Source organism: Anser cygnoides, chromosome 1 (assembly GCF_040182565.1).
Source record: "Anser cygnoides isolate HZ-2024a breed goose chromosome 1, Taihu_goose_T2T_genome, whole genome shotgun sequence".
NCBI classification, from domain to species: Eukaryota; Metazoa; Chordata; class Aves; order Anseriformes; family Anatidae; genus Anser; species Anser cygnoides.
This window is the reverse complement of record NC_089873.1, coordinates 88,202,980-88,215,993: the sequence shown is the minus strand read 5'-3', so window position 1 is coordinate 88,215,993 and position 13,014 is coordinate 88,202,980. Positions and strand designations below refer to the sequence as shown.

Here is a 13,014-nt window from a genome sequence, read left to right as displayed (position 1 = left end):
ATATCTTAGTTCTCTTAGCTGAAGTGGTAATACAGGGCATCATCTCAAATGGTGAACTCTCCAGCTGTGTGATGTCTGCTGAGCTGACAGACTGCAGTGATTGAAGAACATCATTGCCAGGAAGAAAGGTAGTCTATTTCAGCCCCCCAACCCTTCCCAGTTCCTGACCAGATGAGACTCATCCAACAAACCAGTAATGGGAAAAAAAAAGTGTATTAAAATATTCACAAGATTACAATAGAAAACATGAAAGTCCACTCAAGAAAAAATATCCAAGATAACTGTTTCCAGATGAGTCTGTAAAAGCAAAACCACTACCAGTTGATACCCTGGCTTTTCATGTAATCAGGACATGCATTTCATATCTAGCTCCCTCACACAGATTATACACCTGTCTTACAGGTGTTTGTTCTCTTGCATACCTCCAAGATGGAGGTTTATGAAAAGTATCCAGTCTATGTTACCAATTACATTTACCACATAAAAAGAGCTGGCATTGTAGGGAGATAGAAGAGATTGCACAGCACACTGATAACAAAAGGCATTGAACTTCATTTTAGAGTGCAAAACCACGTTTAAATGAAAGGGCTTAGTAGCTTTAGGGCAGTGAAGAGAAGGAGAGGAGAAGCCTCAAGAAGAGTACAAATGCTGAGCATCGTTAATATGATTTTGTAGTCTCCCATGTAAAATGTTACCTAAATATTAGCACCACAGCAGTATGGCCACAGCCCAGTTGTCTTACCCACCTTCACATCTTTGTCAGTTTACAGAGAAAACAATTCCATCACCTACTATACAGTAAGAATGTTTTGTATTTGAGGTCTTAGGTAGATACATTAATAATGCAAAATTCCAAGACAAGATTTTGAAACAGATTGAAAGTATTTTGGTTATAAATCAAACGGCCCACACTTTACCTCAATGAATCCACTCTAAGGCAATGCAGCTTCTAAGTTGCACATATACATGTACTGCAGTTACAAGACAGATGGTTACCTAAGCAGTTCTCACAGGTTTAAAAAAGTTAAAAACCTAATTCCAGCTTTTCTAGTCACAAACTGAAATAGCACTAAAGCTCTGAGAAAACAAAACCCTACAGTTCTCCAGTTATCGATGACACATCATGCAATTAATTATAGGGAAATATGTGCCAGCCTGTAATGGCTCTTAATGCCATTCAATGAACATGCTGACCATCTCCCTCACAGAACAACTGCTAAAATCAAACAGAGCGATGGAGATTTGATGTACCGAGTACAACTACTAATTTACTTAGATTGATATTTTATACGTAATCATCTTCAAAATCCCTTTCTGCTGATCAGTAATAAGGAAGAAAATATTCATTGTTAGTATGGGCAGAACCCTCACTTTGCTGTTCTGTTCAAAACTGGGGATGAGAAAAAGATGACTGATGCCATTCATATTCTTGTCTCTAGAGGGTGCAACCTGTCTTAGCAGCTAGAGCCCAGGCTGGCGCTCCAAAACTGCTCTACAATAAGTACAAGGTCACTTTTATATGTAAAAGGGAAGCCAGTCGATGTATTTTTTTCAGATTTCAGTAAAGCTTTCGATATGGTTTCTCACAGAATGCTACTTGGCCAAAATGTCCAGCATACAGCTAGATAAAAACATAACACAATAGGTGAACTATTGACTGACGGGTAGGGCTCAAAAGGTTATGGTAAATGGGGTTACATCAGGCTGGCGGCCAGTCACCAGTGGGGTCCTCCAGGGCTCCATTTTAGGGCCAGTTCTCTTCAATGTTTTTATAAATGATTTGGATGTAGGTCTAGGTGTTTTGAGTAAGTTTGCTGATAATACTAAACTGGGAGGAGCTGTTGACTCTGTCAAAGGGTGGAAAGGCCTTGCAGAGAGATCTGGACAGATGGGAGAGCTGGACAATCACCAACCACACGAAGTTTAACGAGAGCAAATGCCGGGTCCTGCACCTGGGACGGGGCAACCCTGGCTATACGTACAGACTGGGTGATGAGACGCTGGAAAGCAGCCCCACAGAGAGGGATCTGGGGGTTGTGGTTGACAGCAAGTTGAATATGAGCCAGCAGTGTGCCCTGGCAGCCAGGAGGGCCAACCGTACCCTGGGGTGCATCAAGCACGGCATTGCTAGTCGGTCGAGGGAAGTGATTGTCCCGCTCTACTCTGCGCTGGTGCGGCCTCACCTCGAGTACTGTGTGCAGTTCTGGGCACCACAGTACAAAAAAGGACATTAAACTGTTGGAGACAACTTTTACATCACACAGACCTTCCCCAGCTCCATCCAAGCCACACAGCACTTCTTTTCAAAATAGATGGACCTAAAAAGTACTAGCAGCAGTACTGGAACTGGTCAAGAACAACACGCTTCATTTTCCTAGGAATACATGCTGTTCATTTCCACCTGCAAAACAGCCTCAGAGAATTAAGAGAATACCAGCAGGGGACATAGAATTGAATTTCTGGTCACTATTACATCAGGATCTGATGACCTTGACTGACTTTAATCTTTGCTTGCTACCCATCAAGGAAATTGGAAGTCCTCTGTCACCTGAGACAAGTAAGCCAGCTAAGCATCAGTCCCTTTCATCAGCACAGGTTACCACACCTCATTAAACAAGCTAAGACAACCTGACTGACAGAAAGTTCAAAAGAGTTTTGTCTCATACTGCCTCAAGTTCTGTTGACTTCAGCCTGAATAAGTTGTTTAGCAGCTACATTGTAGAAGCTGTCCATTCCAGCTAAGCAACTTTGCTCATGTTTCCATGACCAAAAAAAATAAATAAATCAACAGCCTTCACAATGGAGAGGGATTCAGACCAATTTGTACTACTGTTCTTGGGGATAACGGAGTTTGTTTCTTTCTTTAAAATAAAAAATAAAATAAAATAATAAAAAATACTTCAAAATTCAATCTGCCTTCACACAGAGGATCCAAGCAGCTTTACAATGAGACTCCTCAGTAGAGGCTATATGAACATACCTGTAACTAAACAAAAACAATGACATATTTCCTATAGTTAGCACCAGAAGTAACAGGATTCTGCTCAGCTTCTCCAGTATATTCCAGAAAGAAAATAAAAAATAAAAAAAAAATCAGAGCCAAGGACAGACAGCCGTATTTCCTCACAGCACTGAGATTTTGACAGTTAAATTAATCACCCTTCTCCCTTTTACTCTAAAATGTCTAGGGAGAAAGATGTAATGCACAGGGATAAGCACAGGCAGATAAAAATCAAGTTTCCCCATCAACCATGTCAAAAGCTTTGTTTCTTGGTAAGTGTAAAACAAATACTGGGGAGAAACAGCTTGGTTCATAGGGAAAGCAGCAGTAGGGTTCACCCTGATTTTAGTGATGCTCCTTACAAAGGCAGGTGTTGTCAGGAAACCAGCCAAGCGTGATCCCGATGAAAGTCTGTGTACCCAACTTTGTTGTGAAAAATGACTGAAGAGGAAGCCAGACTCTTCTCACTAATGTTCGCGGACAGGACAAGAGGCAACTTCTGACAGAAGTTTAAAACCCGGATATTCCATCTGAACACATGGAAACGCTTTTTTACTTTAAGTGGCCAAACAGGTTGCCCAGGGAGGTTGAAGAGTTTCCATCTGTGGAGATACTCAAAACCCAACTGGACATCGTCCTGGGCACCTGCTCTAGCTGAACAGGGATGGTTGGATCAGATGATCTCCAGAGATCCCTTCTAACTTCAACCATTCCGTGACTGATTTTGTGAAATAGATTGAATTAGGAAATGGCTAAAAATCAGAGAGAAGGGGTTATGGTAGATCAAACCGAAAATTACCTACTGGTATGGAAAAGCCTACACCACATTAGGATGTACAAAACAGAAACCCTTCTTACTATATGCTAGTCTGAAAAGACCTCAGCTGGAGTGCCACTTCAAGTCCTGAACACTGGATTTCAGGATACAAATGGGTCAGCTAAAGAAAGATCCTCTTTAGCAGAAAAGGATGATTTGAGATCCCTATCAATCTATGAGCAGTATAATCTCAAAACAAGAAGCTGGGAAATTGTATTCAAGTAGTAGACTTGCAGAGAGGAAGGAAATAAACTGCCCTCCGCATCCTCTGTGCAAATAAAGATTATGAAAACACACAAAGACAACAATAACAACAACGACAAAAAAAAAAAAAGCAATAAAACAAAAGTGAAGCTCTAAATTTCTTCCAGAGGTCATTCAGCCTCCATTAGAGGCTTTTGAGAACTGATAAAGCATCTCTTAGGAAGTAAAAAAGGTATAATGGAGTGACAAGGGAGAGATGAGGGAATACTACAACTTCCAGAGCCCTTGGAGCCCATTTTGTTGTGCTTATATGAAGTGACACAGTTATGAGGAAGAAACATTTCATTGCCTCAGACTTTCAGTGAACTTTTCAACCACCTAGAGTTACTGCTTCTTATCCCTCTAGCTCACTAGCTCTTAAATTTTCACAGGTAAACTACAATTGCACAAAAGTCATTAGGTCAGCACTATCCCTGTACCTTAAAGGACTAAGCTTGAATATATGGGTTTGATACGGAAGTAAACGATTCTGCGACCTGTGTTATACAGGTCAGGTAGGCCTAAGCATTTCCTTCACTTGCAGTGGTAAGATAACCATTTCTGATAGCTAGGAGTCACAATGTGGCTTGCAAAACCAAGTGAGAATGTCTACCTCATGCAAGAAGGCAGCTTGTACTGAGAATCTGACCAAGGAAATATGAATACCCTGTGAAAGTTACCTTTATATTCACCTCAACAACAACAACTAAAAATAGGCCCCATAAGCAAAAAAAAGAATCTCGAGGTCAACCTAGAATCTCAGTTATCTTCCAGTTTCTCCGTTAATAATCAAGATAAAAATATTTAAAAACTGTGATGTGAATTTCCACTTTCTCTCTCGTCATACAAGATACAAAAAAGAATATTGGCAATTTATAAGCAGAATTCTTACCGCATTTCAACATGCAACATTGGTCTCACTTCTGTACGATTAAATAGACTATTTACACACAATTCATATATATCTTTCCCTCTGTATGCACATGCATTGGTCCTAGCCTAGGCATCAAAGGCCACATGTGAGTTCTCTGGGTCAAATTTTGTTTAAGCAATTCCAGTCTGAATGCGTGTTTTGCATTGGATAGGTTAGGATCTCATCTCAGTTCTTCCGAATATCAGCATAGACCACAGACTCTGACTTGTTAATCTTGTCGCTGTGCTGTCCTCCGGAGTGATCTAGCTGCGCGTAAATGACTGGGCCCTGGAAACAGAATAAAAAAAGCACAATCAGTATTGCTCAGAATAGGTCATACAGCCCCTCCCTTCTGCAAGGGCTACAGCAAGACCAAAGCTAAAACAAGACCACACAGCTCTTATGACTGCTAGTGACACTTAAAAGCAAGTGGAATGAGCCCTCACCTATAAATGAGCTCTAGTCTGCCACCTTGCTCCTGTTGGGAGCATGCCAAACAGCAGGATTTCCTCCCTTTAATAATGCTAAGGCTGCTTGCCTTCTCACCATCAGCAAAATACAGAATCCTTTGTTCTGAAAAGCAGCAATTCTTAGATGTTGTGGTGCAGAGAAAGATACAAGGCTTAGTCATATGCATGCCAGATTTAATATTTTACAAGATAAACTACGCTACATCTTTACCAGTAGACAGCAGAGTGTACTTCATGCACTTACTACCATTCAAGTCCTGTAAATCTCAGCACAGCTGTACCACTTGGATATAACTGAGGGATAAAATAAACCTGCAGCCACCTCAGGACACCACAGTCACTGCCCAAGCAAATGATGGGATCAAGGCTCACACAGTAGCAAGCCAGAAAATACTAAAATGGTGCAGTAACGCGGAGTCTTTTGAGCTTTTGAGCTTTTGAGTCACTTTTGAGCCAACCCTGCACAGATTAAAAAACAAAAAAAAAAGTGTAAAACTAAATCCTTGGTCAGCTAGGCCATCAAGGCTCTCTTTTGCTACCAACCAGTCCAAGGTATGGTGCAGATCTGCAAACAAGAGAACTGCCCAAAACCATCACACCAGACCTCCACACATCGGGTATGCTTGGCACCTTCTCGGGCCGGTCTGTTCAGCACTGCCCAGCACTGACAGATATTGCCAGGTTTTCCCTTGAAAAGACTGCAACACAGCCACACGCCTCTGTTATATCTGCTGGAGTGAAGTGGAGGACCACCGTCTTTCAGCAGGGCATGCAAACACCCCAGCACTTTCCTAAAGGACCGTGTCCTCCAAAACACAGCCCACAGGAAAGCAAGCTGCAGCTGTTCCAGATGGGCTGAGGGCAGGACTGAAGCCTACAAAGAGCAAGTGCCTGACAAAACAAAGGTGGGACCTTTACGGAAAGGGCTGACCCGCAGCTCCAGTTCTGCACACCACAACTGACAAGCACAGGGCAGAAGGCTGTGACCACCTACCAGGAGATCTCTGGGGAGAGACCACACACAAACATGACCTGCACAGGAGAGAAAGGGACTGTTCTGTTAGGTGGAGGGAAGAGGGGGAAAATTGCGAGGACAGATCTTCTTGTTCAGTTCTTCTTGTTCGAGGCTTTTGCCTCGAAACCATTTCACCCATTTAACTCCATTTCTGTTTCCCTTAGGTCCAAGGGAGAAGAAGCCTTCACAGATATTTCTCCCACTCTCTTCTCTCCAGTACTTTTGGTATGCTGCCAAATTAGAAAGCATCTCTACGGAATTGACACAGAAAGCTTTCCATCTATCTTCCAAAGCAACTAGCCAAAGATGAAAAGGAAATCTTCGAAGGACCATAGGTACACTTCTGTACAGCGGTTTTCCTTCCAACACGAAGGCAAAGCATGCACCTGCCGTATAACTCATTCTCCTTGAGAAGCAGTTTAAACCCAAACTTTCTTCCTTCCAGGTAAAACACTTCCCAAGTTATAAAGAAAAAGAGTAGAGGAAGGGGATGGAAAGAAGGATGGAAACTTACAAGCAGATATAAAATGCTGAATAGAAATAACAGACTGTAGAAATGCTGAAAAAAAGTATATATAGATGTCCTAGAAAAGCTGGGATTTAGAGTCTCATTCAAACCACCTTTTTTTACCCCACTGTTGATTCTCACATTGTTCTGATCTCCAACACTGTATCTGGATTGCAATTAGAGCTAATTGCAATCTAATTGCAATAATTGCAATCAGAGCTCAGTCTACAAAAAGGTAAAGACAAAGTGAGCCTAAAGTTTATTTGTAAGTAATTTAGGAATTCTCATTTGCCTGAAACCATAGTTTAAGGATATGGTAAATTCAGCTCTACAGCACTTTGTATCAGTTCAAAAAAATCTACAGCTTCATAAAATACTCACTATGACATTTCAAGTTTGCTCAAGAAATTCTGATGGGTCAGTTTTCTACCACAGGAGTTCACTACTCGGGATCAGTTTTATCACTATTCTAATTTTATGCCTGGTTAAATATAGTTATCCTGCACATCAAGTGGTGATGGAGAGGCTGACTTGCTGTGGTCACCTGATCCAAATCAAGCTATCGTTGTCTGGATATGTTCACTATCACCTAAACAAATGGTAGATCAGCTGACGCAGAGAAAAGGAGGAGCAAGAATTTGCTATAAAGCCTCACCTATTTGATTTATTGCCAGCTGAATCTTAGTGAAGACTTCTTACATAGGTAAAAACTTCAGAAAAGTCTAAACAATTCAGAACTTTCACCGAAGTCCAACTAAGATCATTCTGACTCTTCAAAACTAAAAGAAAGCGCAGCACTGCCATAAAATAACCTGCATTTCCTGAAGTCTTGTGATTTTTTTCATTCAAACCAACGGAAAAAGAGGAGCAGGTATACCCATACCTTGCTAAAAGTCTGTCAGCAGAGTCATGAATTGTAAGTTACAGCAAAGAGAAAGGAGTCATGAAGTTAGACCACCATGCCATGTGGTCTACAGTATTCTCAAGTTCTTTAGATTCTGGAAGATGTTGGAACTACCACAGATTCCAGCCCCAGGAAATTTATCTGAAATTTAAGTCAGGATTCCCTGCACCATGAACTGCTCCCTCCCAGGGTCCTGGTGTCCAGCCCAAAGCTCAGAACAGAGCACAAACTAAGCTTGTTCAGGTATTCCTAAAGACCAAAAGCCTGAGGTCTACATTGAAGTTAATGTAGCTTTAGTGCTCCCAGCTTCTACACTGACAGACCTACCCACTTGGGATCTCTGTGCCATACTGCTCTGTACATCATAAATGTACTTCTGAAGAAGCAACACTTTAAGATGAACAGTATTTCAGCCTGCCCAGAAATGAGTAATCAACAACTCACAAAGCACAAATACAAATGACAGCCACCTTGGAGTGAGCATTTCTTGGGACAACACACTCTGCCTCCCAGTTTGCCTGTTGCAACCCAGATTGTTAGCTAAACAAGGACACCCAGCCGGGAAATGCATTTAGTTCCTGCCTTCAACAGAAATGTATTTCTCTCTCATCCAAGTAACAGTAATAGTAGAATACAAGTCACTGCAGAATGATGGCATGGAAAAGAAACACCATATACAAATATGACAGGACAGAACGTATCTGCTAAGAAGAAACAGTGAAAACAAATGTTGTTGAGTCACTCAGCTGAACATTCATAGAATCAGGCAAGCTTTATCTCGGTCTTAAAGGCAGACTGCTATTAACAGACCCACTCCAGTCAAAATCAGAACTATTTTAAAACCTTATCAGTTGATTATATTGCTTTTATTTTCAGAGAATAACTGTTCTCTGAAGTCATCAGGCAACAATGTGGGCCTACATACTAGAACTTTGTCTTCTGGAAGTACTGCACATGTCAAGAACAAGATGTACTTCAAAAGCAGACTGTAAGCCCCCAACAGAGCAAGGACCTTGACTTTATCCACCTCACTCAGCACTGTATTTTTTTTCCTGTAGTATTAACACATATCTCCATTACCTCTTCAAGAGAAATGAAGAAAGCAGGTGTCAACTCTGATTTAGAAACCTCTCAGAGTCCACACACTTCCTAAAAGGTGACTTGTTAAGAATTAGTCCCTTTTGGACTTAAACTCACTCAGGACCCATGCCTCCATGGGAAAATTGCTGAGCATGCACAAATCAAGAGGTAAGAAACACCTTACCGATATGGAAATCCTGCACATCGTTGGCCGATAATTGTATATTGCACAGAATCCCTGTTTGATGCATGCTCTCTGCCCTCTGACTAATTTCCCATGAGATGACTAGTCTGAGTAAGAGCCACCTTGGTCCTTCAAAGTCAGCAGAACTTTGCCAACAGCAGCAAGAACAAGACAAAGTTTCATAATTTCAAGCCCACAAAAGCTAGGTGGCTCAGCAGAAAAGCACTCTGGGCAGCAAGAGTAACTTCAGACTAACCATCACTGGTCAGTGTTTGCATTGCACTGGCTCATTTTCACGTAAAGGCACTGCGTGCCACTTAGAGCATACACCTTCACATCAATGAGAGATTAAGTAAAATTCCTCCCCAGCACAATCCCAGAACAGCCTAGGCAGTTTTGTAGAGTGTTACACATCTAGTACATAATGTTATCTCCATGTATCTCCAGCAGCTACCCACTACCAATTCCTCATCTTCTTCAGGATCTCACACTTGTACTTCACTAACATCTGTCTATGTTAATGCACAAGATCAGAGCCATCTTTTTCGTACGTAAGTACAAAAAGGACATAAAACTCTACCTCAGCTAATATCAAAATGCTATTCTTTCACATGCACTACATCTTTGAGGGATTACTGCCCATCCCTTGTTCAGATCAAACACCCCCCCCACCCTCATCACCTTAACAGACAGCACCTAATTCACGTGTCCCACCCTGCCTTTAGCTTTTCCATACCATCTCCCCCACGCTCCGGGAGGATCCTGCTTCGGAAAGAAGCAGGAAGCAGTTTACCTGGTGTGATCTGGCGGGTACGCTGTTTACCAGACCCTCTGTGTCGGAGGGTGACTTCTGCGGAGCCTGCTTAACCGGTGACATCAAGCTCTCAGATGTACCGCAGCTGACGAGGTGGCAGAGCAGAGTTTGCACGACAATGTTCAAGAGGCACAAACGCACACACACACAAAAAAAAAAAAGGAACAAAAACAAAAAACGAGTGATGGCGAGATGAAATTGGTGGCAGATTATGCCAAAGTAAAAGTGAACATAATGGATTCTGGAATAAACACAAATAATACTCCATCTCTCCCATGTCATTTCTCTGTCCTTCCTCCTAGAGTCTCACTGGTGAGCAACGTGAAGGAACAACTTTAACATGCGACAGCAGCTCCTTCAAAATTCTTGTTCCCTAGATATTCCCATCTAACCCAACCAGTCTAAAACTTTACAAACCCACAAATGTGTTTTCTTCACTGACGCTTCAGACTCATTTAACTTCTAACTACAAGCTAAGTAGCCCCAGTCACTGAAGCAAGTGTTATACCACTGCTACAATTAAAGTGAATGCTTGCAAGAGCCACTAGCTCTCCATACTACAAAGGTACTTCCTAGCAAAGTCCACATTAATTCCCTTGCTTTTTGTTTGGGCTATGATTCCAAAATAATTCTGCCCACTCACAACAGACACTAGTCTCTGGAGTGATTACTTTAAGAGTCATAAGTGACGTGTAAGCTATGTGCCCAGATACAGCTACGTGAATATCTAAATAGGCAAATCTTGTTTGAAAACTCAGAAAACTGTCTTGTGGTGAGAACTAACACCTCTGAAAGAAGGTTGCCAGTTTTCATTCATTGCTTGCTTCTTCCCATCCGCTTAGAGCAGGACTGAAAAGAAAACAAGCCAATGACAGAGAAATGAATACTACTGAGCTAAGTATATGAGCAGATGTCTTCAGACTTAACCTTGGCAGCTTCTGGGCAGTGCAGTAATGGGTCTCTACATGTTCAGTCTATCTCCTCTTAACCCACGCACCCGGAAAGAAAACGGGCCACCTCCTCCACAACAAACACAGGAGTTCCCTTTGCTACCCTCTGATCGCTGAGCATCCTTTCCCCACAGTCTTTTTAAAAAGACAGTGTACAAAGCAAGTACAGAAACAAACAAATAAGGACAGTGACATCAAGCAGACCACCTCCTCACAGGCAATCATTTTTTAACCTTTGGGAAGTCTAACCATAGAAGATTTAGCTCTACAAACATGCCACAGATTAAAAAAAATAGAAATACTGCAGACCCAGCAAGGGGTTTCCGCTCTGTCTCAGAGACAGAGCAGCCCTTCTGTGACCAAAATGACATAACCATGAATTGTTTTCTTTATTCACAAAATTCCTAAGATCCACATTACCTAAAAGTCATAATTCCTTTTTAAGCAGCTCATGCACTTAGATGACTGCATTTGTAAGTTTCCAAATGGCAGAGCTGTCCGAGCCAGAAGAACACTTACAGGGAGTGTGTTTTCCTTCTGTCATGGAAAGAACTCTGAATTTCCTGTGCTCTAGTCAATGCATTGGCAAGTTCACTGCTGGAAGAGATGGAGGGACACCATCTGGGATAAGCAGCAATACCACCCCAGCCAGACACGAGACAATGAAACCCAAGCACCCAGTGAAATGCATTGTCCCTTTGCCAACAGATTCCAGCACAAATTACAGTGAAGTTATGTTAGCACAGAGCTAGCCGGTTAGTCAGCAAAAGAAGAGGAAATGTGTACACATACACACAGGTATTAACAGCAACCACCAACTTGATTAGTTACCATGGTGTCTAGTGGGACTGGAAGAGAAGACCCAGCCCTGTTACATTCCCAATCTGGCGTCTATATCAGGATCTCTGTAAGGAGAGGAAGATAAGCAGGATCCGATCCCAGCACACCAAGGCAGAAAGGAAAACAAAAAACAAAAAAACACCAAAGTCAGATCATGAACGGAAATTGTGGCCATGCAGGGTTCCAGATGCCGCGCAGCGCCCCAGCCCACCTCAGTTCAAGGCAGAGTTGTTATCTAAGAGTAAGTACATCTCACCGCTACCACCACACACTAGGTTAGTGTCATGGAGAAGAAAGTCCATAAGTTTGAAGGGGGTCACAGCACATTTGGTTTCTCTTAGCATGTCATGCAGAGCTGCCACGGTCAGCAAAAGCAGTATTCAAACTTCAGAGTTTACTTTCCTGGGAGAGCAGTTAAATCTATTATACGAAATTACTGCACGTGAACTCCTGCTCCAGGCTCAGCTCCAGCACATGTCCTTCAGCAGGAAGACAGTGGACAGCAGGTCACTCAGAAGCAAAGCATGTGGACCATCACATGTACACTCCTGGTGCGTGACTCTGCAGGTTTCTTCTCAGTTTTTAGCAGAAGGACACATGCAGAAAGGGGGAAGCAGACTTTCTGCACAATTTTGAGCACATGCAGCTGCCTTCACTGCACTCAGCCTTACCATTGGGAATAGCCAACTCACTTTCTCTAAGCTCTCCAACTGGGAAAAGGACAGGGCAAAGTTCAATTTAGAAATCCCCACAAGTTTATTTATGGAGTTGTTTTCTTTTATCTGACAGGCAACCAAGAAAACCTGCAGGAAGCAGGAATATTTGTTGGGGAAAGAACAGAAGAAGGTTATAAATCTTGATTTTGTTTCTAAGATTACAGACATAATTTTCATTCTTTCTTACCGAAGCAAATGACCATCTAAATTAGAGAGAAAGAGAAAAGAGAAAGCACTTCCCCCACCACCAACAAGCTCCATCACCACAGGATTCAAGTTTGCTTTTGTTAGGTCTTGTTGCATTCTCACATCCCCACTCAAAGAACTGTGCTTTATTTAGGAAATATCCTCCTAACACAAAAAAAAAAACCAAACTTGTAGGGATGGTAACAGTTAACTAAAACCAGACAGTTGAATGAGGATGGATGTGGAGTGGTTACTCCTTCCTTACTTTAAAGAGTGGTGATGAAATGGATTTTGGCCAGTGTACTACTGGCTCAGGAGCACGACACTGGTAACTGAAAAAATCAGTCTTCATCTCAACAGAGCATTCCCTAAA

At 42.1% G+C, this 13,014-nt stretch overlaps 1 protein-coding gene across 6 annotated transcripts in view; it reads right to left on the bottom strand.

Moving 5' to 3' along the window:
• Positions 1-194: 194 nt before the first annotated feature.
• Positions 195-13,014, bottom strand: part of MPZL1 (myelin protein zero like 1) — a 38,926-nt gene continuing 26,106 nt past the window's right edge. For all 6 annotated transcript variants that reach the window (XM_066990382.1, XM_048071679.2, XM_048071682.2 and 3 more), the window contains exons 5-7: positions 11,419-11,496; positions 9,929-10,034; positions 195-5,262 (exon numbers count right to left, since the gene is read on the bottom strand). In XM_066990382.1, coding sequence (XP_066846483.1) covers positions 5,161-5,262; positions 9,929-10,034; positions 11,419-11,496 — 286 coding nt within the window. In that variant the 3' untranslated portion in view covers positions 195-5,160. The remainder of the gene's footprint in view (positions 5,263-9,928; positions 10,035-11,418; positions 11,497-13,014) is intronic.